At 35.4% G+C, this 24,504-nt stretch overlaps 2 protein-coding genes across 2 annotated transcripts in view; both read right to left on the reverse strand.

Annotated features, from left to right (window-relative positions):
* LOC135692410 (uncharacterized) overlaps window positions 1–18,918 on the reverse strand; it is a 38,978-nt gene extending 20,060 nt beyond the window's left edge. Inside the window, exons 1-9 of the mRNA XM_065210508.2 lie at window positions 18,264–18,918; window positions 10,769–11,891; window positions 10,350–10,441; window positions 9,569–9,691; window positions 8,426–8,580; window positions 5,542–5,656; window positions 4,114–4,341; window positions 3,002–3,289; window positions 2,147–2,332 (exon numbers count right to left, since the gene is read on the reverse strand). Coding sequence (XP_065066580.1) covers window positions 2,147–2,332; window positions 3,002–3,289; window positions 4,114–4,341; window positions 5,542–5,656; window positions 8,426–8,580; window positions 9,569–9,691; window positions 10,350–10,441; window positions 10,769–11,891; window positions 18,264–18,335 — 2,382 coding nt within the window. The 5' untranslated portion in view covers window positions 18,336–18,918. The remainder of the gene's footprint in view (window positions 1–2,146; window positions 2,333–3,001; window positions 3,290–4,113; window positions 4,342–5,541; window positions 5,657–8,425; window positions 8,581–9,568; window positions 9,692–10,349; window positions 10,442–10,768; window positions 11,892–18,263) is intronic.
* Window positions 18,919–21,070: 2,152 nt separating this feature from the next.
* Window positions 21,071–24,504, reverse strand: part of LOC135692409 (uncharacterized) — a 35,704-nt gene continuing 32,270 nt past the window's right edge. Inside the window, exon 40 of the mRNA XM_065210507.2 lies at window positions 21,071–22,806. Coding sequence (XP_065066579.2) covers window positions 22,780–22,806 — 27 coding nt within the window. The 3' untranslated portion in view covers window positions 21,071–22,779. The remainder of the gene's footprint in view (window positions 22,807–24,504) is intronic.

Consider the following 24,504-nt stretch of genomic DNA (forward strand, 5'->3'; position numbering starts at 1 on the left):
AATGAAGAGATCAAAATATAAATCTTTAAAAAACTTTTCAGCAATATTTCGCCGCCCATATATGCCATTTTTATCGACATCGAGTAAAAGATTTTGAATCCGCAAGATCGTTTCTTTTTCAAGATACATAGATGAAGCAACAAAAGCTGATTGTTGGAGCGCAAGTGTTTAGTCATATTGCATAAAAAATCGTTGGAACCTTTGATTCGACTGTAAATCGACAAAGAAGGATCAATATAAATTTTAACACACAAAAAACTTTTCTACGATATACTTTTCCTAATGCATCACTATTCCATAGAAGCTGCCTGCAGAAAAGGAACTATTCCCTTGGCAACAATTTACACAAAGATACAGACGGACTTGGTAAAATAGAGACAAGCAAAATTGTCGACCTAATCCACGAAACCAAGGAATCAAACACCGAATTCCAGAAATGTTGTCATTTCAGTTGCTTTGTTAAGAACAATTTTCAAAACTTAACTTGCATTTGAAACTTTTCATGGTATAAATAAATACGGTTTCACTTTCAATAAGAAAGCATGTGTTAATCTTCATCCACATTGTTCGTACTAAACCATTTAACAAGGTAAATTAATTATGGCTTTATATTGTTAAATCTATAGATTCCCGCCTTTTCTTTTCTACTTCAAGTTTTCACAAATTAGATGGATCTAAATAGCAGTTATTTTTCAACCGCTGATTGATTTTTATCTGATTCTTAACCAACCATTAGAAGTGCACCAATAACCCGATTAACAAAAACACCTTGAACAATCATCAAGAAAGGGGTTTTTTCACCATTTTCTTTTTAGGAAATGGCTACAGAACCAACTCAGTTGTATAACCTCCACCTATACCATAGTAAGTCATCTATTCGGCTAAAGGGCAACCCAGTAAGACAAATTCTTTATTCAGCTAAATAAGTAAAGTTTATACTTTAATATAGGATAGTTAAATCGAACAATTGAAATTGTAATATTGTTTATTTTTTCGTGCATGCTAACATTTTTAGCAAACATATCTGTTTCCTAACCAAATTGTAAAATTATGTTGATGACAAGAAATGTCATCTCAGCCTCCCGTTCAATATGCTATGCAAAGATAATTCTATTCCAAACTTGATTTTCTAGAATAATGAGGGATGGATAAAAAACAACATAAAAGGCAAATTGAAACGCAAGTGCACAGATTTTAATTTGCCGGCGAAACAGTTTCCGTCAAGATATTTTTAAAACAGGGTCCTAGAAAGAATTTGACCCCCATAGTTGTGATCTGAACGAGCGAGCCCTATATTCTTGCTAAAGACTCCAACGTTACTCGGCTCAATAGCCGCACCCAATCATGTCTTAATCCATTCAGTGCTTTTTTTTTTAATTCTTTAGAACTACACTTATAAAAGAGTATTCAAAAATTGCTTATACCACAAACGTTCATTTTTTTATGAAAGCCAACAATATAAAATTATGTCAGGGTGTCAGGAACCTTCTCTACAAACGAGGGTGTTGAAACGGACACATGGCTATATCTTGAAAAGAATTTTCAATCTTCAATATTCCTAATATTTTGTGATTCAGAGGCAACAATGATTCTCAAATCATTCTTCAGACTAAAGTTCAGATCTTTCCAACCCTCTATCTCAATCTTGAAAACACTGTAGAAAATGAAACATAAAAGGACATTGCGAGCTTTATCAGCGTTCCTTTTAACTTTTGAAAAAGAGTCACGCTAGTAATGCTCAACAAAGCTATAAGGATGAAAGGTCAAATCTCTTCGATGAAATTCGGGCTAAAGTTCTTAATTGATTTTATAGTTCCACGGATTTTGCACCTCAATATTCTTGTAAAATTAATTTCTTTTGAGAGAGTGTGCTTTTCTGCGATTTCATGAAAAAACTGGAACCAGAAGCTTAATTTACAGTTGAAAGCTATCGCGATTTAACTTAAAAATTGTATTATTCGATTTCCTGCCATGATCAAACTTTCACTTAGTATATGGAGAGTCACCAACTCACTGCGATTCTAAGCATAGGAATGGTAACATCGAGGGAAAGTACAAGGACACAGCTCGTTAGTCACATCTTCTCAGGGACCTGAAACCTACCTTCGGTTGCTAGGTAGTGAGAAAAACAAATGCAAATGGTCACCTGGGGTATAACTGGGAGCTTTCCTTGAAATGGCATGAAGTATCTTTTGTAAACAGACAAGTTTTTGTAGTTGGTCAGAATCAGCTCAACGTCATAGCTGGCGTTGGGGGCACCGCTTACAAGGATAACCAACCATTCCATGACTTTGATGAGGAGTTTGGCCTGGTCTTCATCTAATTGTCCTTGCTGTCAATGAAAAAAAAGCAATTTAGTTATCAAAAATTAACATTCAGCATACCCCGTTTTGGAATTTTTTACAAGTTATAATTATACAATGCCTGCAAACGTTATTTAGAACAGGTCTTTTAGTTCTTTCCCTAGATATTACTTCTTTCACCCCTCCCCGAGAACAAAGTTGATAGTTTAGCCAAATTTTGCATAAGTCACACAAAAATATTTTACTTCCTAATCCTATACGTCGTTTTATAGAAAATAAAATTGGGGGATAGGGCGATAGCCGGAATTTACTTTCGAAAATTGCTTCTTTTGGCAGGGTTTAAACGTGCAAAGTCTTATCAATTTCTTTGAAGAATAAAGTATAAAAGAGCTTCTTTATGTCATATCATAAGGCTTCTTTCGGTGTCCATATGCCAATGTCTTTGAAAGAAAATTGTGGAAATTGTGGAACGGGACAATGAATTTACATTAAAGAGATATCAATAAAAGATTTTGCATTATATATCTTGCCACTGATATAATGCTGTTTTTAGCCGTGAAATTTCTCGATTGCCAAACAAAACAAAAAAATAAAATGAAGCCTGGAACTTGCAAAGAAAGGAAAACATGCAAGTTTAAACACTTGAACCATGCTTGGTTTGGGTTTTTCAAAGATATGAAAATCTGAACTTAACGTACGTGTATAAGACTGAGATGAAGCAACAATGGTATAATCGTTTCTCTAATCATGCCATTATGGGTGATGTTTGTGAACGCGCCTCGCAAGGTCCAATCGTTCGGCTTCGCATTGGGCCAGAATGTATCCACGTGACCACCTCTCTGTAAGAGGTTTACCAAGTCCTGAGGATTGTCCTCGTTACGATAAATGCCAGCCATTGTGTTCGCAAGGGATGCTGGGTCAATGCAAATGATCTGTTCGTTATCCGGAGTTAGATGCCGTGGATAATTGAAACTCATAATACAACCCTAAACAGAAGGAGAATAACACAAGTTAAAGGCATTCAACACAGGTAAAAGTGGCTTACAGCCACTTGACCTCCAGCGGTTGACCAATCGAATTGCCCCCAGAAAAAAAACATGTGAACAGTTTCCGCATTTCTGCAAATCAGCGAAACCCTATAGTGGTTTCACGTGAGCAGTTTTAAATTCCTTTCAAACGCGCATGCTATGATCGAGTTATTTATTGATTCGCTGTACTTATGCATGTCAAATACCTTCAAGTGAGTTTTTATCACAGAAGATGCAAAAAGCCACCAACATTTGTAAGCATTTAATAAAGAAGCTATGGCTAGCCAACTGTTGAGTTAAAAATCATACAAGGCTGGAGATTCATGTGTCCGATATGATTATACTGTTAGCATAAATAATGAGATACACCAATATGCTTAAAATTCATCTTCACATAGCATGACGTGTGGCTAGCCAAAAGAATAAACTCACACTTTGATAAGCTTTAGTCTTTGTCTTAAAACCCATCTTCGGGTTCCAGGCAGGATGAAATAATCTATTTTTTCTACTAAGGTTTCACAACTGTTCTTCTGGCTAAATAAGATTGTTATCGTTTCACACTGTCGTGGAAAATGAAATTTATTCTCAAAGTGCCATATCTTCGTCTAAATACTGATATGGCAAAATAAAGACTCTGTGTGTTCAAATACAATAGTTTTATTGCGATCGCAATTGGCTTTACCTAACTGGATAACAGAGGCTGTTAGTAAAGGGCGATTTTCAAGTTGATGGTGATGGCTGCTTACTAAACTGCCTTATTAGATTAACAACAGTCAACTTACCACCATATTCAAATCCTCCATGATTTTCTTCAAAACAGCCTCGTTTTCTATTCCAACATATTTGGCGCGTCTTTTGAAATCTGTCAGTGTCTGTACAATGAGGCTCTGCTGCCGGAGCCTCAGCAACTCGACACAAAGTTGTTCTGAGCCCTTGTTCAAGTTATAGGCAGGGAAAAGATCTGTGTTAAGTGCTTTCTCCACTAGCAGTTTGCGAAGCTCTGCGATTCCCTGTGAAAGAAAAATTATTCTGATAACCGTAAGCTTGTAAAAAAAATTTATAAATCAATTTCGTGACTGTGATATTTCCAGTAATAAATATCTCCAAATAAACAGATAATTGTTATCAATACTAATTATTTACATCCAAAACCTTTTTGAATTACAATATTTTAATAACAATAAACTCTTTTCATCTTGATGTGAGATTTTCCAGATTTTATTCATTCTTCAACACTTTCTTTCGATATCATTAAGGTCAACGACATGCGATACACATTGGTAACAAAAAAGTTATAATTGTAACAAAAAATTACAACCAACGTTCGGAAAACTGACACCTACTTAAAAAAGGCACCTCCTTAAAAAGGCGCCTCCTTACAACGGACATCTCCTCAGAACGGACACCTCCTTACAGGGGATTTTCAACGAACAGTCTCTCTAGCCCCCAAAACAGCGGCCAACCCTAGATTCTACTATATTCAAGATTTCAAACCTTGGTTCATCATAGATTTTACTGTTATTATTTCAATTGCACCTTTCGTTTATATTTCATATTCTCAGCTATTCTTCAACTTTCATCTTTCATGGTGACTGAATTATCTCTCCTTAAAGATGGCGGGGGAAAACTTCCTTTTTTGAAGCTCTGTTATGATCTCAACCTTTTTTTACTTAGGTTGCATCTGACTTTTGCCAGCAGTAAAATGTGTACTTTTCTCTCCAAACTTTACAATGAGAAGTAACACATTTTAATGAACCAATAGTCAATTAAACAAGACATTATGCAGGCTGTTGCAAAATTGTAATTTGAAGCTGAGGCACCTCTCTCAACCTCGAATTCAAGAAATCTCTTGCCGTTCTTAACGCTAAATTAAATGACTGAATCAAATATTACCTCGTACAATAATAATTATAATCAAACAATCTTTTGGTGGCATAAAACTTGAAAATGGCTTTGAAAAAAGTAAACAGTTAGTAAACTAAAGCTCTAGTTTACTAAATGTTTGCTTGTTTCAAAGCCTTTTTCAAATAATAATAATCTTAAATATCTACACAGGTTAATTTATTCAGTAAATTAAATCACTGGTATCAATCAAAGACCTGACCCCTAAAGAGTGGGGGTTTTGGCCAAAGTGCCAGGTTAACCAATATAAGATTACCAGTTACAAAGATGTCACAAATTCGTATATTTTCGCTCAAATTTCAACTGACCTGTTCGTTAATTGAGCTGACAGCAACCACATTTTTATGTATTATTGGTCGTTGTTCCAACATCATTCTTAAAGTATCCTTTCTGGCTTTGATCAGACCCTCCTCGCTCATATCCCTAAAATTCAAAAAATTAAAATATTGTAAGAATGGAAATTCATACAAAAAATTCCAATTTTCAATATAAAACAGTATTTTGTTAACCATATACATATATACATAGACACAAATACAAATAACCACATACACATAGGCTCATGATTCCTCATTGAAAGTGTGAAACACGTTCCAGAAAACTTTTTTCTACATAGATACATAAATACACTGTTTTACATTTCAAAGCAAACTGTGGCTCTCCAGTTCTAGGCTGAAAATTTAATTTTTCCTATATTTACAATTCATTTGAAAGAATACTTAACCTGAAAATGAAAAGTAGCTACACTAGATTGAAAGTTGTTCCAATGAATAGTCAAACGTTTTCGAAGTAAAAGTTGATCAATCAGATGAACTTAATTTTGAAAACACAGCACGAAATTCATCAATGGTAGTGCTAACTTTTATAAGAAGCCAGCATTAGAAAAAGTCCTTGCCAGGTTGAATAAAGATGACTAAAATGAAATGGAGTGGCAAAAAAGACTGAAAAACATAAAATATTGTTAGTCCCAACAACAAGGTCCACAAGCATACAAGTAATGGCTTAAAAATGGAAACACTGCTTTCCTTTTTGTGTGCCATAGAATTTTTATGTAAAATTCATTTTGCTTCTTTTTAGGACGAGCGCTTGAATGAGAAAATATAGTTTGGGTCATTTATAAGGGGATATCATGAATATCATGATATCATGGAGATCAATAAGTTGCATTGATTGATAACTAAGTCATTTTCTCACAGAAAATATTGTTTACATAAGATTTATATAAGAATAATGGAGAAATATGCTTATAAGACCAAGCACTAAAAATCAACGTATATGAGTCACAGTTAGTCCCCCTGTAAATTTCGAAACTAGAATCAAAATCATGGCCGAGCTGAGAGCAGCCGGGGGGGAGCATGCCACATAGATATTATCTTAATGACCATTTTGGTCCTTTCTTCATTTCAAAAGTGGAACATGTAAACCTATAAGGTTACCTGCATGTCCTGAAAAATATCTAATCAAAATTAGCTGAATTTACAGCAATCGAAAGCATATGCAGGGAGAGGCTTTTGCTAAAAGAATATATAATATGATATGCACACTTATCTAAGTCAATATTTATTTTATCACCATGAGGACAAACTTGCAGGTGTACTTCGCAGCTTATGACGTAAAATTAGTGTTTTGTGGTAATGCTCAGAAACATGACGTATTTGACACTAAAATTGACATAATTTACACTTTGTTATAACTTTAACGAAACAGCTACCATTATTAACTACCAGAATAAACTCCTGTTGAACTAAATACACTTTTTTCACTATATCATTTTGGATAAAAACGGATAATAAGAAACTTCAAGCTTTGAGCTTTGTATTTTAAATCTGACGGCATCACATTTTACACAGAAACCAAGAAGGAAGATTTTAAATCATATTCTGAGAATTGGTCGAGATAACCAATAACGAAAACAACAAACTGCCAATATTTGTCAAAAATCTCTTTGAATAGGCGTCTGAATATCTTTTTGAATCTGCAAAGCTTTGTTGAAATGCAGCTGTTTTTAAAAAATTGTTTTTCACTGATAACACAATTTACGTATGTTTTGGAATAAAGACGTAGCAGATTTGTTGTCAATTGCATATCCCCAAAACAAAGAAAGTTGGATTAAAAAGGGTGGAGTTCACGCATTTTTCGTCAATTCGTTTTAAACTGTCATAGCATACGTTACAAAAATTCAAACAGCCGGTACGCTTGTGCTAACTAAAATCAGGAAGCATACTTAGAGGGACAAAAAACCTACCAATAAGAGTAAAACAACGTTATTGCCAGATTAATAGCAGCGAACGTGCCACAACTCCAGTATTGAGAAAAATCTGTTAGGGGCCCATATATGATTTTTGCAACTCAAGACTAACAAATGCTAGTTCTCCACCCTTTCCAATTCAAGTCTTACCCAATGACAGGTAAATAGGTAAGAATAAACTCCTTCCCTAGGAGAGACACTAACAGAGCTGTGTAGCATGACGTAAAAGTTAAGTTGGGGGTAACTTTAAAACGGTAGGTGACTATGGAGCATTTAACAAGAATGATTAAATCAGTAAGAGTTCTGGTTAACCGTAACATAACTTCTGCGCCAAAGACTGAGCAGAAATTTATCACCTTTTGGTCACCATTTCATACAATGGTTAATGTCAAGTTAAATAACATCTTGCTTACAATCGATGTTCTATATATTCCTTAGTAAAACCTTTCCAGGGCAGCAACAAAAGTTGCAACAAGTTTATGTTCAAATGCGATAATAGAATAAAGATTTGAATTGACTGATGCAGTAGCCTGGCAACTTTGAAGTACTTTGAGAAAAGAAAGGAAAGGTAGCTGTAAATAAACTGATGAAAAACTACGTCGTTCCTATGTTTCTCACTCGAATTTTAAAGGGGGGGGGGATACTGGGAAAAGTAAGAATAGGGGGGAATAAATCTCATTTTGTAAAGTTCATTGCTTAAAGGCAATCGACAGATATAAAAGTGACGTAAGCCATCTGCCAATCAAGGTTAGCCAATCAAGAGCATGTTAGTGGAATAACGCTCACCGATTGGTTAAATTTTGATTGATAGATGGTTTAAGCCCCTTTAGTATCTGTTGATCACCTTAAATGGCGATTAGGCCTAAAGTTTGAAAATATTGAGAGAATTGACGATGATATGGAGGAAATTAAAAAAAGAAGAAGCAAATGATGACAGAACTTACTGTATTGATTCTAGGTTTTGTCTGATTCGACGAACATTTTCAATTTCCATCTCCTTTAAGCGAGTCATAACGCCTGAGCAAATAGACTTCAGAGTGTTTTCATCTTTAGCCAAATCTTTGTGAGATGCGACAATGATGATCGGTGCTCCAGGGTTCTGTAACAAAACAGGTTATTTAATTATGCAGCTTTAAAAATGCACTTCGCGAAAGGAAATATTGAAAAGATTTCTATTGTATAAATTTTATCATTTTTGAAGAAAGATTTGTATTTATGCCTTTTTCCTGCTTGAAAATTTAACAACAAATAAAAAGTTATATTTATATAAAGTAACTATTATAATGGCTTAACTTTTTATGGATTTTCTATATACCAGAACCTCTAAATTTCAACGAAACAAGGCTTTTTGGAAAATGATTAAAAGAGATAAAGGAGTGTGATAATAAGGTATGTTTCGATGAAGAACGAGCATGGAATGCCTTGCGTTAGATGAAAAAGGCTGTAAGAAAAATGTTTTTGAGGAATAAGGTAGTTTATGGGAGGAAATACCCACTAATACCGTATATGCTTGGTTGTTGGTTATTGAATTATATTGGAAAACATCGTTACACCATTGCTTCTATCAACTTCAAACACTGATACGGTAGTCTTTGCAGGTACGCTGGAACGACCAAGGGGCAAAGGGGGCGGGCTTGAGTAGAAGGGCATTTGAAAAATTGATTCCCTGCTACCAACAACTCTTTCGTAACTGTCATTTTCTTTCGATCTTCTGTCAGTATCTCAAAAATCGGCTAAATTTTGGCATAAGAGATTTCTTCATAAGTTTCGAGAAGTGTCGTCATATATAAGGCAATACAGTTAGGATTTCATATTAATCTCATGGATTTCCTACAAAAGACCGGCGTCAAGGGCATTTCTATGAAAAGGGCACTTTAACCCCCCTTGCCCCTCCTATCAAAAGGCAACAGGGGCGGCTGACTCCCGCGCCCCCCTCTCCGGCGTCCCTGAGTCTTTGATTACGCAAATCACTGTTTCTACTGTCTCGAGTACATTATCTTGTCACTTCGATCATCGTAATCACTCTAAACAACCTATGATCACTCAAATTATCAACTATCGTTTTCTGTTAGCAAACAAAAACATACCTTTGCTTGAATCGTATTAACCCATTGGTACACTTTTTCTATGCTGCTGTGCATGGCAACATTGAAGCAGACAACATACAAAGATCGCGGACCCATAAACAATGGATGGATTCCTTGCAATGCCTATCAATAAACAAAAACAGTCAAAAATTAACAAAAAGCAGGACCTAAAAAAAGTAAATTGCAGAAAATTCTTTAAGATCATCAAAACCTTTAAAAAAATCCCATTAAAGATTGGGAAAACCCGAATTTTAAAATAAACCACTCTCGCTCAACCAAAATTCATCGGAACGTGGATGGAGATCTTGAAAATATTGTTTGGAACTTTCATAGGAATTTAGGCGAAATAAGTACACTTGAATCCGCTACTTTAAAAACTCCCCAAGACAACAATGTGGCATTGGTCAAGCAAACAATCCTCTTATCCTAAGGATAAATCCTTGCAGATCAAAGTAAACATTGAATAAGAATTCTTAATAAAATAAATAATCAGCGCAAACAAGAAGTTTCTTTAAATTAAAATCCCTTACAGTTTAATCTGGACTTAATCACCCCACTTAAAGAGCAGTTCTAGTAACAACAACACAGAATTTCGGCCAAAACATGTTAAGACTCGTACAGAATAATCCCAATCGCAAACACAACCGCAATCACAATCGCTATATTAATCGCAATAACTGTCAAAAAGATTCCCTCCGAAAACTGACAAAAATCATATTAAGGGACAGCTTTAAGAACCCGATTGATAACACTGTTCGGTGTTGCAGTAAGACCACAATACCTTTCGTCCTGCGCAATCCCAAATCTCCAAAGATAAGCCAGTTTCTTCAATAGTCAAGTTCCTCTCTATTGCCTTCTTCAGTGCTTTGGGAACTAAAAAACAAAAATGCTTCCTTAAACAACAATGCTAAAATCACATCCTACAAGATGTTTTAATATGACTACCAATAGCTTAGCATACTATGTCAACGCAAATTACTTCAAAAAAAACTAACTTACTTTGTTAGTTTTTATTCGTTAAATAATTGCATTCTTGTTTTGTAGATTACAAGTTTGGTTTTATTTTGGTCATGAATTTCTGGCTCTATTGATCATGAATTTGACATAGGTCGAAACTAACTGGAATTTCAGAACAAGAGGAGTATCAGAGCAAAGCAATAAAGACGAAACATTCATAAAAGTTTTAAAACTGATTCTCACCTCCTGATTTTCGGTCCTTGAATGGCAGCCATGTTCGCACAGGGATCCCAAGCGTTTGGCTATCAGCAACATTCCCGGTCAGCGATTGTAGTGACATGATAATGCTTGATTTGCCACTCTGCTGACTTCCGACAAACATTATCCGTACTCTTTTAGTAATATTGCATTCTAAAAGATTTTCTATAATGGCGTCTAGGCCTTCTTCTATGATATGAGGACTTGGGAAGTTTAGTTCCCTACACCCGCTAACATTCAACTCAACGAGTTTAGGCAATTTTGCGATCTCCAAGGGAATGACCCGGATCCCAGTCCCGCGCATACTGATACGCACTAGGTCCTTACAGTGCTGAGCCAAGATGCGTAGCGACGTTTCAGTAAGTTTAATACCGTAGTCAAGTTTGATAGATTTCAGCGTGGGGCAATGATTGGCTACAGCGTTGGTTGCTGCATCTGTCAAGTGCTCTGACCCAGCAACCTCTAAGTCGTGCAGCATAAGTCCTTGCGATACGAGTGCAATGACTCCATGATGAGAAATCTTGGGGCAGTTATTCACCTTGAAAGACAACAGCGCCCTACATTGGCGACCAATTTGCTCAAGAGCACTGTCATCAATAATAGAAAGATTGCTGAAATCAAGAGAAACTAAACTGTTTTTCAGATGGTCTAAAAATTTTCTCAAGGCGTCAAATGTTATCGATGTAAATCCACACAAAGCAAAATGTTTAATTCGGGCCGACGAGTTATTAATAAGGGCAGGAAAAATCTGATTATCCAATGTCCATTTATGTTTTTTCTCGTTGATCGAGTCGCCTCCTTGATCGTCGTCATCGTCGGTGAAAATGATTGATACGGATTCGATTTCTGAGCAATTCCGGCCAATCGATTCGATTCCAACACGAGTGATTTTAGACAGGCGACCAATCATATGAAACTTCTTTATTTTATGACAATAGGCAGTGAACAGCTCCATTGTCTCGTCATTGATCCATGGGGTTTTGACAATAATAAGAGTCTGTAAGTCCTTGTTGACCATTGGAAATACTTCGTGGAATTCATCCTCCGGGAGTTCACTGCATTTGACGAACTCGATCGTGTCATACCTAGTTCCGCACTGTAGTGCTTCCTAAAATAAAAAAAAATTTGATTTTATTCTTCTTGATCAATATAAGTGAGTGATTGACAAAAAATTTACTCAAAGATATTTAGCAAAAATAATCCACACACATTTCTAGCAAACAGAATCTGAAATTAAATAATATTTTATGATATTATATTAAAACGAAGTGAAAATGTAGCGTTAAACCAAATTCATTGCAGTGAAACATATATTAATGATCACTTCTACGCAGCTAACACCTCTGAACCACTTAAGTCAACAATTTCTATTGCAGTGTCAAAGCATTGCAGAAGCAATCTTAGGGCAACGAACACCTCTATGCAATGGACAGTATCTCTAATCATACATAGATGTGTCAACATAGATGGTTATTTTCTTTCATTTGCTGCCAATTTAGCGAAAATCGCCTCACTTCTATTCAAGCTAAATAGAATATAATGTATTTCGAACTGATTCATAATGTAAATTGATGTTTGTTGGTATGTTAGAGATTATTGAAAATTTGAATTTTGAAGTAAGATGGTTGTGTTAGAGGTAACACATAGCTACAACTAAATAATCATAGAAGGCAAGCTTAAAAACCGCATCAAATAAGCTGAAATTTTGTTCATTATTTCAAGTGTGAAGGTTAAACTGGACAATTCAAGTCCCTGTCTTCAATTGCCAACGCAAAAATCCAGTAAAACTCAAAATATGGCGGACATTGATGGGACCAAATTTACTGTCAGCTGTAAGGTTCCGCGTGTCTGCAATCACAAAGAATTTTTGGCAAAAATTAATTTGTCTACTTATTGAAAGAACCCATGATTGAACTTTTGAATAAAGTTAATTCACAACTTGAGGAAATAGCATTAAAATGCACATTTGTCTCCTTTTTGAAAGTATCCCTGATTGAATGTTTAAATAAGGTTAATTCAAAATTTGTGGAAAAATCATTTAAATGCACATAACAACTTAAGAATTCCCTTATAAATTATAAGATCGATTCTATTGGAGAAATCTAGAGTACCAAAGCGATCTTTGATGCATAGAAAACTAAAAAAACAGTTTTCTGTTATGCTAAAGAAATACTTACTATTTCGAAAAAAGCCAACGAAGATGATAAGAGTAAAATATAAACTACACAACAGGAAAAAAGACACTTAAACCACTTAATATCATTAAAAAAGCTGCAGTTAAAAGATTTTCTTAAAATTGGTCCAGTATTCAGAATCTTTAGCCTAACAAGAGAGTGCTACAAGGCCACATCGTAAATAAAACTTATTATTTTGTTGCTGAACGTTAAGAGATGGAAGTGTCAGATTCAACAGGTTATGTTCAGGGATTCTATGTGAACACGCATGGGCGGACAGGTGAAGAAAACTTGCTAGCACTTTTAAACAAGATAGCACAACCACTTAAGACATCCATGTGACGAATTCACAAGAAATCGGGCGACTTAAGAGTCGTCAATCACACGTGTAAATAATTTCTTTTAGCAAACAGAGAAAAGCGAGCCACATCCAACCTTATCGAATAAATGTAACACTGAAAATTGGATACTGATTCGAATTGCAATAGTTTTTTTTGCGATGAGAAGAAATCAGTGTTTTACAGCGCGTTGTCTTGCAAAAGAATATGTTCTATCCTCAAACACATCTGAAATATTCCTAGAACATTTTACCGCAGTTTCAGTCGATTCGAAGATTCTTTTATTATGCTGTAACGTATGTAGCAAGAGCATGCATACATATGAGCGTTTTAATGATCGGAGGTTGCAGTTTAAAGAAATTACGGCTCAAATTTGAATCTACAAAAGCTTTTAAATGGCGCTAGAGACAGACGATAATTTTCTGTGTAAGTGCCGACAAAGGGTGTACGAAACTGCAGACAGAAAATATAGATAAAAATCGCATGCATCTAGAAATGTTTAATGGGGTTGAATTCACTAAGAGGAAATTTGTGTCTCAAGTTTGCTAGCTACAAACTGTTTTTAGTTACCTATTCAACCACCCAAACACCCCCCCTCCCCCCATCCCCCAACTCCGAAAGCAGTTTCCAACTTTGATTTTGCAGAACAGTGTATTTCAATAAGAAAGTAGTTTATGTTACGAAATTCTGAAAAATGTGTCGAGACTAGATCGTTGCGCAAGAAATAATTGAGTCGGTTGTGAAATCGTTTAGGAAATTGGAAAGGACAGTCTTTTAACAGATAGGCATCGAACAATATGAGAGGATTATTAGCAGGACATATGGTGAGTGGAAAAAAAGAAATTATGACACAAAGATTCGATTATGAAACAATTGGAGAAGCTTTACCGAATTGCGAAACGTAATCAAACATATAGAAGAAAAGGATATTTGAATACGTAACTATTTCTTAGGTATTTGGAATGGCAAGTACGGCATGTACGCAGGGAATGGTCTTGTATGTTGATGATTCCGTTAAGCTACAGATCTTAGAAAATGTTTTAAAGCATCAAAAAGACATTTTTCCAAAGTTATCATAAATACTATGTCTTTTCGTCGGTCTAATATTTCATCTATAAGGCGCATTTTGTTTTTACATGGTCCATCATTTCATGTGGTACCGAGTTACTGTTATTGTGATTTTCCAGCTCGCCATTATATTGACTGTATTGTTCTTGAACGATGTAATATTACAGATGAAAAACTATTATAATTCAAATTGGTTCATATTTTTCAGTAATTTCGTCTATAATATTACCGCAAAAATGCAACCAAAAAGAATATGGTAACCGATATTTGTTTTTTATCTGACATGCGAACACAAATCAAATCATTTGATTGTGGCTTTATGAGTGGTTGTCTCTCGTGACCAAAACAGCAATTTTGACAATTTTGATCATTTTGCTAGAAATTACACATAAAATGTTGCTTGGAATTATTCTCTACTGCTGAAAACGGATGCTGCACGGGAATTTAGGTGCTTTTCCGAATTCAAGTATTCTAAAATTTTAAAATATCTTTTAATATATAGATTTTAAGAAAATAGGCAAGTAATTTCTTTTCACGCTGCAACGACAACAGAGTGTCTTCACTGTAAAATCTTAAATAAGTTTTTTTGGAATATCCAACTAGTAGTCAGGTTTCTTCAACTATTTGAAACAAATCCCCCAAATGTTCTTATCCCATTTTTCTCACTAGCTATACCGTTCTCTTTAAAAAGACTTTAATTATAATGTTCATCATTCTTATATGAAAAGCTTTAAAAATCAGATACTAGATACCTTTGAGAGCAAAAAGAAGGTTCGCCCCCCGCCTAAAAAGACCTTTCTCTAAATCCAAGAGTCCAAAGCAGTATTTCCTATCCATCCTATGCCCAATAAATTTAGGCTCTGAAAACATTTTAAAGACAAACAAAAAAAGTGAGGTTTGGGTAAAGCGTGTTTGTATTGTTGTTTCCACTGGCGTTCGCAACGGTCGTTTTTCGCATAATAGTCATGTTTTCCGTACGCTGCCCTTTCCCTTTTTCAGGACTTTGCCCGAAATTTTGGTTGAAGGACATACAACAAAAACACCATACTGTACTATAAAAATGATCAGATAACATTAAAACCTCCCACACTCTCCTCTCAAGGTTATTGACAGACTTTCGAGGCTTTCGCAAAATTTTACGCATTTTCAGAGAATTTTCACTCTTTGGAAATGCATTAATTTTCCGTGAAAAGTTTGCTTGCGGCAGAACGGGGAAATATTTTCCCATTAGATTCGTGCCAGGGCACAGTAACCGGCGAACTTGCGAAATACGCTTAGAAATGCTGCAATACTCGTAAAAGGGCATCTTGAAATAAAACACCATTTGCAAAACCACGAAACACCCTAACCAGTGCTCTTGCACTATTATAAGTAGCATTAAGCTAAAATTGGAAATGTTGTCAGGGCAATAAGGCTGGTGAAAAACCGAATCACCATTGGGAAATAGACATTCCTATTTTGCATAACAATGGTGATGGAGTTTAGCCAATAGGCCTGTTGTAAAGAAAATGGAACTAAAGCAAGCCCTGTGAATTGCAAAGTAAATTAAATCCTCTTTTCTCAATGAAATCCTCGGCAGTAGCAATACTGTGCGCAATCCAGATGGATAAAAAAGCACCTGCTTGTAAGATCCAAGGTAGCTATGGAAACGTTGCTGCCATAGCAATTCAAAATGGCAGAAATGCTTATTGAAAAACTGTGTAACGCACTAAACATATATACGAGCTTTCAAATCAAATCAATTTTGATCCTTCATCATTTAACTTTCATGTTTTTTCATGTTTTCCAAGTCAAAAGGATTTTAAAATAACTGTATGAAATTATCAGAGCCAAAACAATGACAGTTAGAAAATATTACTGAAAATGAAAAAGACAAGAGGGATTACTTTTTTCAGGAAATCACTCTTCATAGAAACAAATCCATTTTCAAAGTAAATTCTTTCTAAGCAGCCATATTGTTGGCAGCACAAATAAAGGTTAATCAGTAATTAAAGATGGTAGTTTTAGATGACAGGAAGTTTAACTGTCACCAAATGGTAAGGGCAGCAACAGAACAAGAACCATTGGTTGGATGCCATAATGAAAATGAAAAATTCAGGAAGGAAGTATTTAAATGTCAAAAGAGTTTTTGGTGAATTTTAAAAATCTGTTGCATGACTGGTGAAAATTTGTGTTTAAGAGTTTGCTGAAGAAATCAAGTATCTACTTAACTTTCGATAAAAACATATTTTCACTAACACAATCCTGTACCTTTATTGCAATATGCAGATCTGTGACATGATTGATGACAATTTGGATTCAAAAGCAAGTTTAAGAAATCTTTAAGCTAACACTTAAGTATACAATGAACCTTTTGAAGAAATAGACTTTTTTGACACAATTCTGTACTGCAGTAGTTTTTGTCTTGATTGAAATAAGAAAACCTGAATCAAAATAATCCTAGGGTAGCTATGGTTTTCATATGGAATTTACATCTAGCAGAGTAAATTTCAAGGATATAGATTCAAACAAATCAAATTAGTTCTTTAGAAACATTTTATTATGTATGAATGTAATCAAAAAGAAGAAATCTGCATCAAGAAAGGTGTTTTGTTCTAATTCGTCAAGAAAGAACACTCAGCTATAAATATTATCAGACAGAAAATGCTGAGAACAAACAATGGCTATGAAAAATGAATATTCTCCCAGTCTCTCAAATGTGCTACTAGAAGGGGCACTTTTGTGGTTTGAAGGCAGAACTATCCTATGAAATTAGATCTACAAATGATGATTCTAGCTCGTGCTTGTCATGGACAATAATGTTTTATTGCTTAAGTGGCTGTAAAACTTGAGAATATCAATTTACAAAACAAATTGATGAAAAATGTATGTTCAGATTGGGAGCAATAGCTTGATTACTTCATATCGCAATTAGTTTCAAATGACAAATTGCTTTTAGAACATTTACAAACCAAATTAAAGATGAAGCAGTTAAAAACAATACCTTTTCTAAGAGCGCTCTTGAGGGCAAATCAAATTTAATCAACAGAGTACAAGCGGCTTTTTGACAAGAAGAAGGGAAATTCAAATACAGCATTTTTTCTAGGCATTGCATAAATCCAAACTTTTCAAGGATGCATATTTTGTGCAAGATCTTCATTGAAACAAACTGATTCATGGAAATTTATCAACAGATTAGTGAACAAAAAGATTCTACTCTCTATGTCATAGATTTTCAAGCTGCATGTTTTTCATATATCTACTCCTTGTTTTTCATTTTCTGCCAGTTAACATCAATATGCTGGCAAACCGTGCACTGGCAATACCTTAGTGAATGCATTTTTTCATTGCCAGGAGTACATGACAAGGATGATGTATTTTGCTTTATGATAAGACTCCTAGATTTCATTAGCCAGCATAAAGATTATTTTGATAAATGAAGAAGACTGACAGCTCTATACATTTTTCTCGATAGATAAATAGCATTATAACTAATTATTGTGAAATCTATGAAAACTTGCAATATTAATAGGCCTCAAATCATAAGGGCATTTAAAAAGGCAGCCACTTAAACAATTGCGGAATGAAACAAGTTATTGTAAATTATAATCTTGAATATCTATCTATTAGATTAGGAACAACTTTAATCAAAGAAATATTTGAAAGTAACGTTTTGATGAATCCTTGCCAACTAGACACGATAACATCAGTCGTTAAAACAATTTCACACTGTAAAGTATAGTATTAATACACACCAGGTAACAGTGAAAATACTCAATAAATGCTTCTTACCGACTGTGAACTTTAGGAGATAAAGGAAACTTCTCGGTTGCTTTTGCAGCTTTTTTGCATCAGTTTTTATCTCTTTATCAATACGGTCTGCGATTGATATAAAGCGACTAAAGATCAAAAGAAATTTACCTGGACATCTTTGATCGTTGTTCCCTCCCCAAAAGTGATCTTTCGTTCCTCTGCGTTAACGAATCTTGACATATTGGGTCATTACAAACTTCTATCGCTACGTCAATGACTGCGAGTCCTTGAAATGCTCCTCTCCTCGCGCTCTTGTCACACAGATCAAATAAATAACTGTCGTTGAATTGTTGTTTATCCTTTTTGCCTGTTATTCTGCCTACAGCCCTGCGGTATAGTCTGCAAACAGACCTTCCAGGCCGACGTGAGGTGTCATTGCTGGAGACCCAATGGACATAGCAACAGGAGAGTTTTCTCTTCACTCCGTCGTAATTGCTATGTAGATCAGTGTTGCTTGCAAGTTGAATCGTATGAAATCGAACCAATCAAGAGTATATTTGCTTGACAATGCTTATTACATAAGCAATTCAACAAATCGTGTCACCTTGCCAACAAGTCTATTTTCATTTGTAAACAACATTGGCCAGGTCTTTTACAGTCATTGATTCGCGCAACGATTGTTCCAACCAGATATTTCAGACAAGCCTGTCCTGCTCTTACGCTCAAAGATCTCCCGCTGAATGAGATATAAAAATTTTTCGTTCAGCTGTTGATTCACAATTCTTTCAAAAACAGACTTCACGACATGTTCGCGGAACGCGCTGCAGAAGATCGGTCTCGCATTCATTCCAGCCTCTTTCGGGCAATGGGGCAGCATCAGAGAAAATCTCTTTTTTTGAAAAATATACATTGCCACTGGCAATGGGTCAGCCCTAGGTCCTCATTTTTTCTAGCCGCACTGACGCAGGCACCGCGGAGAAGGGGGACAATCTTTTCAATGCTCCAAGGTGCCTGTGATGAGCTCTGATATTGGGCGAAACATGTCTACAGCCGACTGCTTGTGATGTCAGTGTTTCTCTCTTTTCTTCACACCTCAGAGAAAAACCTAAGGAGAAGGTATCCATATTTTTGAAAAAAACACACACTCCAAAAATAAGAAAACCATCAAATTGGATTGACTCAATAATTTTAAAGTTTGAAGCAAAACATGTCTTGAAATGATGGTGAACAATATGTTCTCGAAGCCACTGTGAAGCATAAAGCTGAATTCACACTGGACGCGTCACGGCGCGGCGCGGCGCGTCACTGAGCGTCATCGAGCGTCGCGTCATGTACTTCTTCATGCTATTCACACACGGTGCGTCATCGATGTTTGGATGCATTGCAGTTTGGATGTCTTATGTATTCCATATGCAATCCATATATGAGATGATGATATGTGTTTGTTAGAGTGGATACTTGTTTGTGTTTATAATTTGATGATGAGTTAAGAAGGTCGGCTGCCCTTTTGTCACTGAACAGAACTGAGATGCATTTAAATGAACCGAATCGAGCAGAACCAAATTAAATTTTCTTTACTTGCGTCGAAGGGCTGCCACCAGGTAACCATCCATTGCAAATTGGACATCAGAAAAGGATCAAAATCTTTAGGGACGAATCTAAGTGGCAAGAATTGGAGGGGGTGGGGTGGACAATGATTGGACATTGTGCCACACCCTTCAGGTGACAGAAAATTTATGGAAACGCTTGTTTACAAAATTCAGTCTCGACTTTTAAAATGAAGATTCTAAGCATTTTTACAGCATCAAAGCAAAATTTATCGAAGTGAACAAAAATGTTTGAGGAGGTGCACCCTCCACACCCCCGGCAAATCCACCCCTGAAAACTTTGACATTCAACACTGCAGTCACGTTTTCTTTAAGATTTGGCCACTTTCCCTTTGTGATCGGTAATACTTTTGCAACCAGTATAACACAGCATGAAAGTTAAGCTGTATGCCATGATTAAACAGGTTTCTCAGATGAAAAGAAATGCAATCTTCAAAAGTTATTAAAACGAATGATGCTTTGCAAAGGTGTCAATGATATTATGAAAAATCTGCCTCCACCTCTCAACAGAATTCAATCCGCATGACACCCATAGACTATGAAGATAAACGAGCATTAAACTAACGTGCTTCTTGCTAATAGATGCCTCCTCAACATAGAGGGAATCTTTTTCTTTTTCATTTAATGCCTAAATTTTCTAGGTAAAGGCCTAGGCAAGCGAAAGACATAAGGAAAACAATGTCATTAGATCAAAACATTAGCAATTTTCTCAAACAGCATTCTAAAATGAAATTCAAATATCTACGATGAAGAAGCTTCCAATTATTTATCTTGTTGTTCTAATACAGTTAAACTTGATTTTCATCGCTGTATCTCGCGTTAAAGCTGTGATTGGAAGCTTTCTCGTAAAAACAATGTCAAAATTTATCAAAAATCAGAAGAAATTAAAATTCCTTGTACAACACACGAACAAAATTAGGCATGACTTACGAAGAAAAACTATTTACATGAAACAGGACCGGAGCGTGGACAGGGCCTTGGGGAACACCAGGTATAGAACTTTGGGACTGTAGATCTGTACGCATTAATTATCACAAGGTGTCATTTTAGTCACGAAAGTTTTTAATCGAAAAAAGGACAAGAGAATCTTAAACAAATTAATAGGCATGCCAATATATATTCCAAGCGATTCAATTCTTTCTTTCTAATTGGACCTAGGGCAAAGACTTTGGAAGCACCAGATGTGTATCAAGTTCTGAAATATTACATACACATCGCTAAAAAGACGACATCTTTGAACAAAATGAAGTTCACTCCCAAAATTTATTTTGATTGTCAATCTAGGCTTTTAATTTTCTGTTATAAAATTTGGTCTTTGAAGCAAATTCTTTACTTGGTAACCTTCATAGTTTCTTCCAAAGTAAATCTCTATCTATACATAAGGGCTTAAAAGAAAATAAAGGCTAGCAAAACAAAAGATGAAGATAAACTTTTTCTTTTACGTTGAAATTTTTTATCTGATTCAATTGTATAAATGCAAATGCATAAATGATCAAAGTGTTACGAGACAGGATATCTATGAAACAAACAGCGCACCAAATCAATGCAAAAACATTATCTGAATAAGTCAGTCAGCAAAATACGCACGATTTTTAAAACACTAATCTGACAAAGCGATCATGAATTCATAAACATCAATAGGAAACATAAAGAGGTTCTTCTAAAATACATATATTAAATCTTCAAGGGTAAGGTGGCCACGGGGTCTGACTAAAAGGGGGGAGGACTGAATATGCTCCAGGCAATGGCGCCGATGTTAAAATTACATGGCTAAAAATATCTATTTGGCATATTGGCATTCAAAAGCCAAGTGAAATATTCACGGTTCATGTTACGGGTTTAAGGGTATTTTCAGACCATGGGCCATTGCCTGCATAATCCGATTTCAGATCACGTGGCCCAGTAACTGGGTTGACATTCAATTTCTGCATATGATACAAAATGGCTCACAGGAATTCACAAAGGTATCTAAAGACTCTTTGCTTTGAATAAAGAGGAATAAAGAGCTCTTAATATTGGTGATTGATGTAAAGTGTTCATTATATCGATCGCAATTTATATTTTCAAAAACCCTGAAATCATATAGAAAATTGAAAGTCTTACACAAAATTTCAACCAAGGACGTTTAACAAAAGAATGTTGTTAGTTCTATTCTTTTTCCAAATAACATTCTTCCTGCTGCGAAAGTTTAACAGTCTTTGTAAAATAATAGATTTCTAAATCATTATTAAAAGAGTGATAATCGAAGCGTATTGACACCGACGAATCACAAATAGTCTTATGCAGGTTAAAAGAAGTTCATGGGACGGATATTTGAACCATTCTACGAAGAAAATCATTGAAAGTCTTTGATGAAACACTGTGGTACCAAAATTGTCAAAACAGCTAAGCTAATATGATATGAAGATACAGTATATACATGATTCAAAGAAATGGTTCTGGGAATGAAATCGTGCCCTTAATTCCTTATTTTGACAAATCAAACCTATGCTACACAGCCTGGTTGAGTTGCGCGACCATCAAGTACCTAATCGTTTTTCAAATGAATGATTGTAAAGGGTACTGTGGGAGAGTGGCAGGTTAAAAGTGGATTATTATTCAATTTTCAGGTCAAAAAGCAGTTTTGATACTACAGTTTTAGGATGCTTGATAGAAGGGCACATGCATCGAAATCCTTCATTCCTGGACTAGTAAAAGCTAAAAAAAAGGATTTTTCGCCAAAAGGGGACATATGCTATTCAGATATTTGCCTATAGGATTGTTTTGTTGAATGGGGTCGTGAAAATAAACGATTATCAAAAATCACAACATTGCTTCAGAATACAGGACTAGAGGGCCTAAGGCCTAATTTTCAAAAAGTAAGTTTGAGGACCTTCATATTCTATAGATTGGCGAAAATGAAAAACCCTCAAACGCCACATATCAAAACAAACTCAGCCCTTGCTAGAGGCTATCCAAACAAGCTTTCCCAAAATTTGTAAAATTGCATATTTGATATAAAAAATCTTTTCATCGTGTGAATGTTCGCATGCAATCTTTCTTCAAGATCATCTTGCTCCATGCTAAGGTCACTGCTGCTAGGTCATCGAGGCGGCTGAAACACGCTGTAAGGACATTGAAATAAATTACTCATCTTGTATTGAGAAAATTAAGATAACAGCTTTTTAAGCGAACAGTGCTTAACAAAGATTGTCCTCTTCATTAAAACTACCTTTAATCTTATATTCGGTAGAGCAAAGAATTCGTTACGCTATCAAGACGAGATGAAACTAGCAATAAACCCAAAAACAAGTCACAGTGATCAATGGAAAGGATCCCAATGCCTTAAAAATTACTTATATCCGATCGTGGTAAAAAAATTGAGCTTTATGGCAAGATAAATAAATCCTTTTGCCCGTCATGATCCATCTTATCAGATCTTTTACAATCGTTTCTTTTCCTTTTGTGAAAAAATATGATTTTATATATAGCAGACATAAATATTTAATGGGTTTTTTACCTATTATATTGTTCCAGCGATGAAAATGAATTACATCGAGTTCTAACTAAGTACATAGTAAACATTTCAATTTATTGAAGAGGCATTTGCTATTTTTTAAAGAAAAATGATGTTTTATTTTCATTTTGTTGCCTGTTTAGCAAAGGTCTTTTACAATTCGGAATCGCAATATTTTCGAAAAGGGTTCAGTAAGCAAACATTCATAGCACTTCTAGAATTTCCGTACTAAAACCTTTTTAGAGCTTGATTAACAAAAGAATAACTATTTTTGCCTCATCGACCACAGTGCTTTCAAAGTAATATGCAGCTCCCTGGAGAAAAAGCATTTTGGGCAAAATGGAGCGTTGGATGAACTTGTTGATGCATCGGCATGGCAACGAGGCACAGATTTGAAAGCAGGCATAAGGCAGACATTGTTGAAGCACAGGTAGAAATGAAATTGATATAGACAGAAACATCAGTTACGCAATGCTATGTTCAATGCAGCTGTTTTTCTTTGCGACTGAAAGAAGTGTCTAAAAACAGAATATAATTACATATTTTCCTAGGTTTGGAAATCTTTAGTACTGAACTCCGTTAAAATATTGTAGTACCGGTACTGCTTTCTTGCACAGATGAACCCCGTTAAGACGTACCTTGGATAACTTGGACTTTCACTAAGTCGGACTGGTTTTCCATTTCCATCGGATTTTCTTACCATACTCAAGTCAAAAGTCGTATCCCGGATAAGTCAAACATTGGATGATCTCCCCGTCAAAGGCCGAATTAAAGGAATTCAACTGTAAACGACTTTCTTATAAAAACGAGTATGTATATGTGGGTTCTTTGAAGTAATGATAGACTTTCTCAAAGTCTTATCTTTTTATAAGATCCGTAAGGCATTCGTACTACTGCGAGGGCAAATCTAAACTGCGAAGGAGAATATGTTTTGTTCGTCCAGGCAACAGACTGGACGTCTTTTTACATGCTTTTCTTCTGCTTTATTGCCCTCGGCTGATTTTTTGCTGCCAATGTCTGTTTAAAACATAAGGGGGATGACTGGCGAGAAAGGATCTACGGCTCGTTTTGACAAGGTGAGAAGAAATCTCCAGCATTTGGGGCAACATGTCTGATCAAGCAATATTTAGGATATGATCATTTTACTCAGGGGAAAGCCTAAAACTTTGAGGTGATCTGGAAGTCTTTTCCACATAAGGGAAATGTAATGCTGTAAAGAGGTGGATGTTTTTCATGATAACTAATGTAGAACAACAGACAACGCCTGCACAAGGACAACAAACAATAATATAAAAGATCAAATGAG

The sequence above is a fragment of the Rhopilema esculentum genome, chromosome 3, assembly GCF_057945365.1.
Source record: "Rhopilema esculentum isolate cy_ngs chromosome 3, ASM5794536v1, whole genome shotgun sequence".
NCBI classification, from domain to species: Eukaryota; Metazoa; Cnidaria; class Scyphozoa; order Rhizostomeae; family Rhizostomatidae; genus Rhopilema; species Rhopilema esculentum.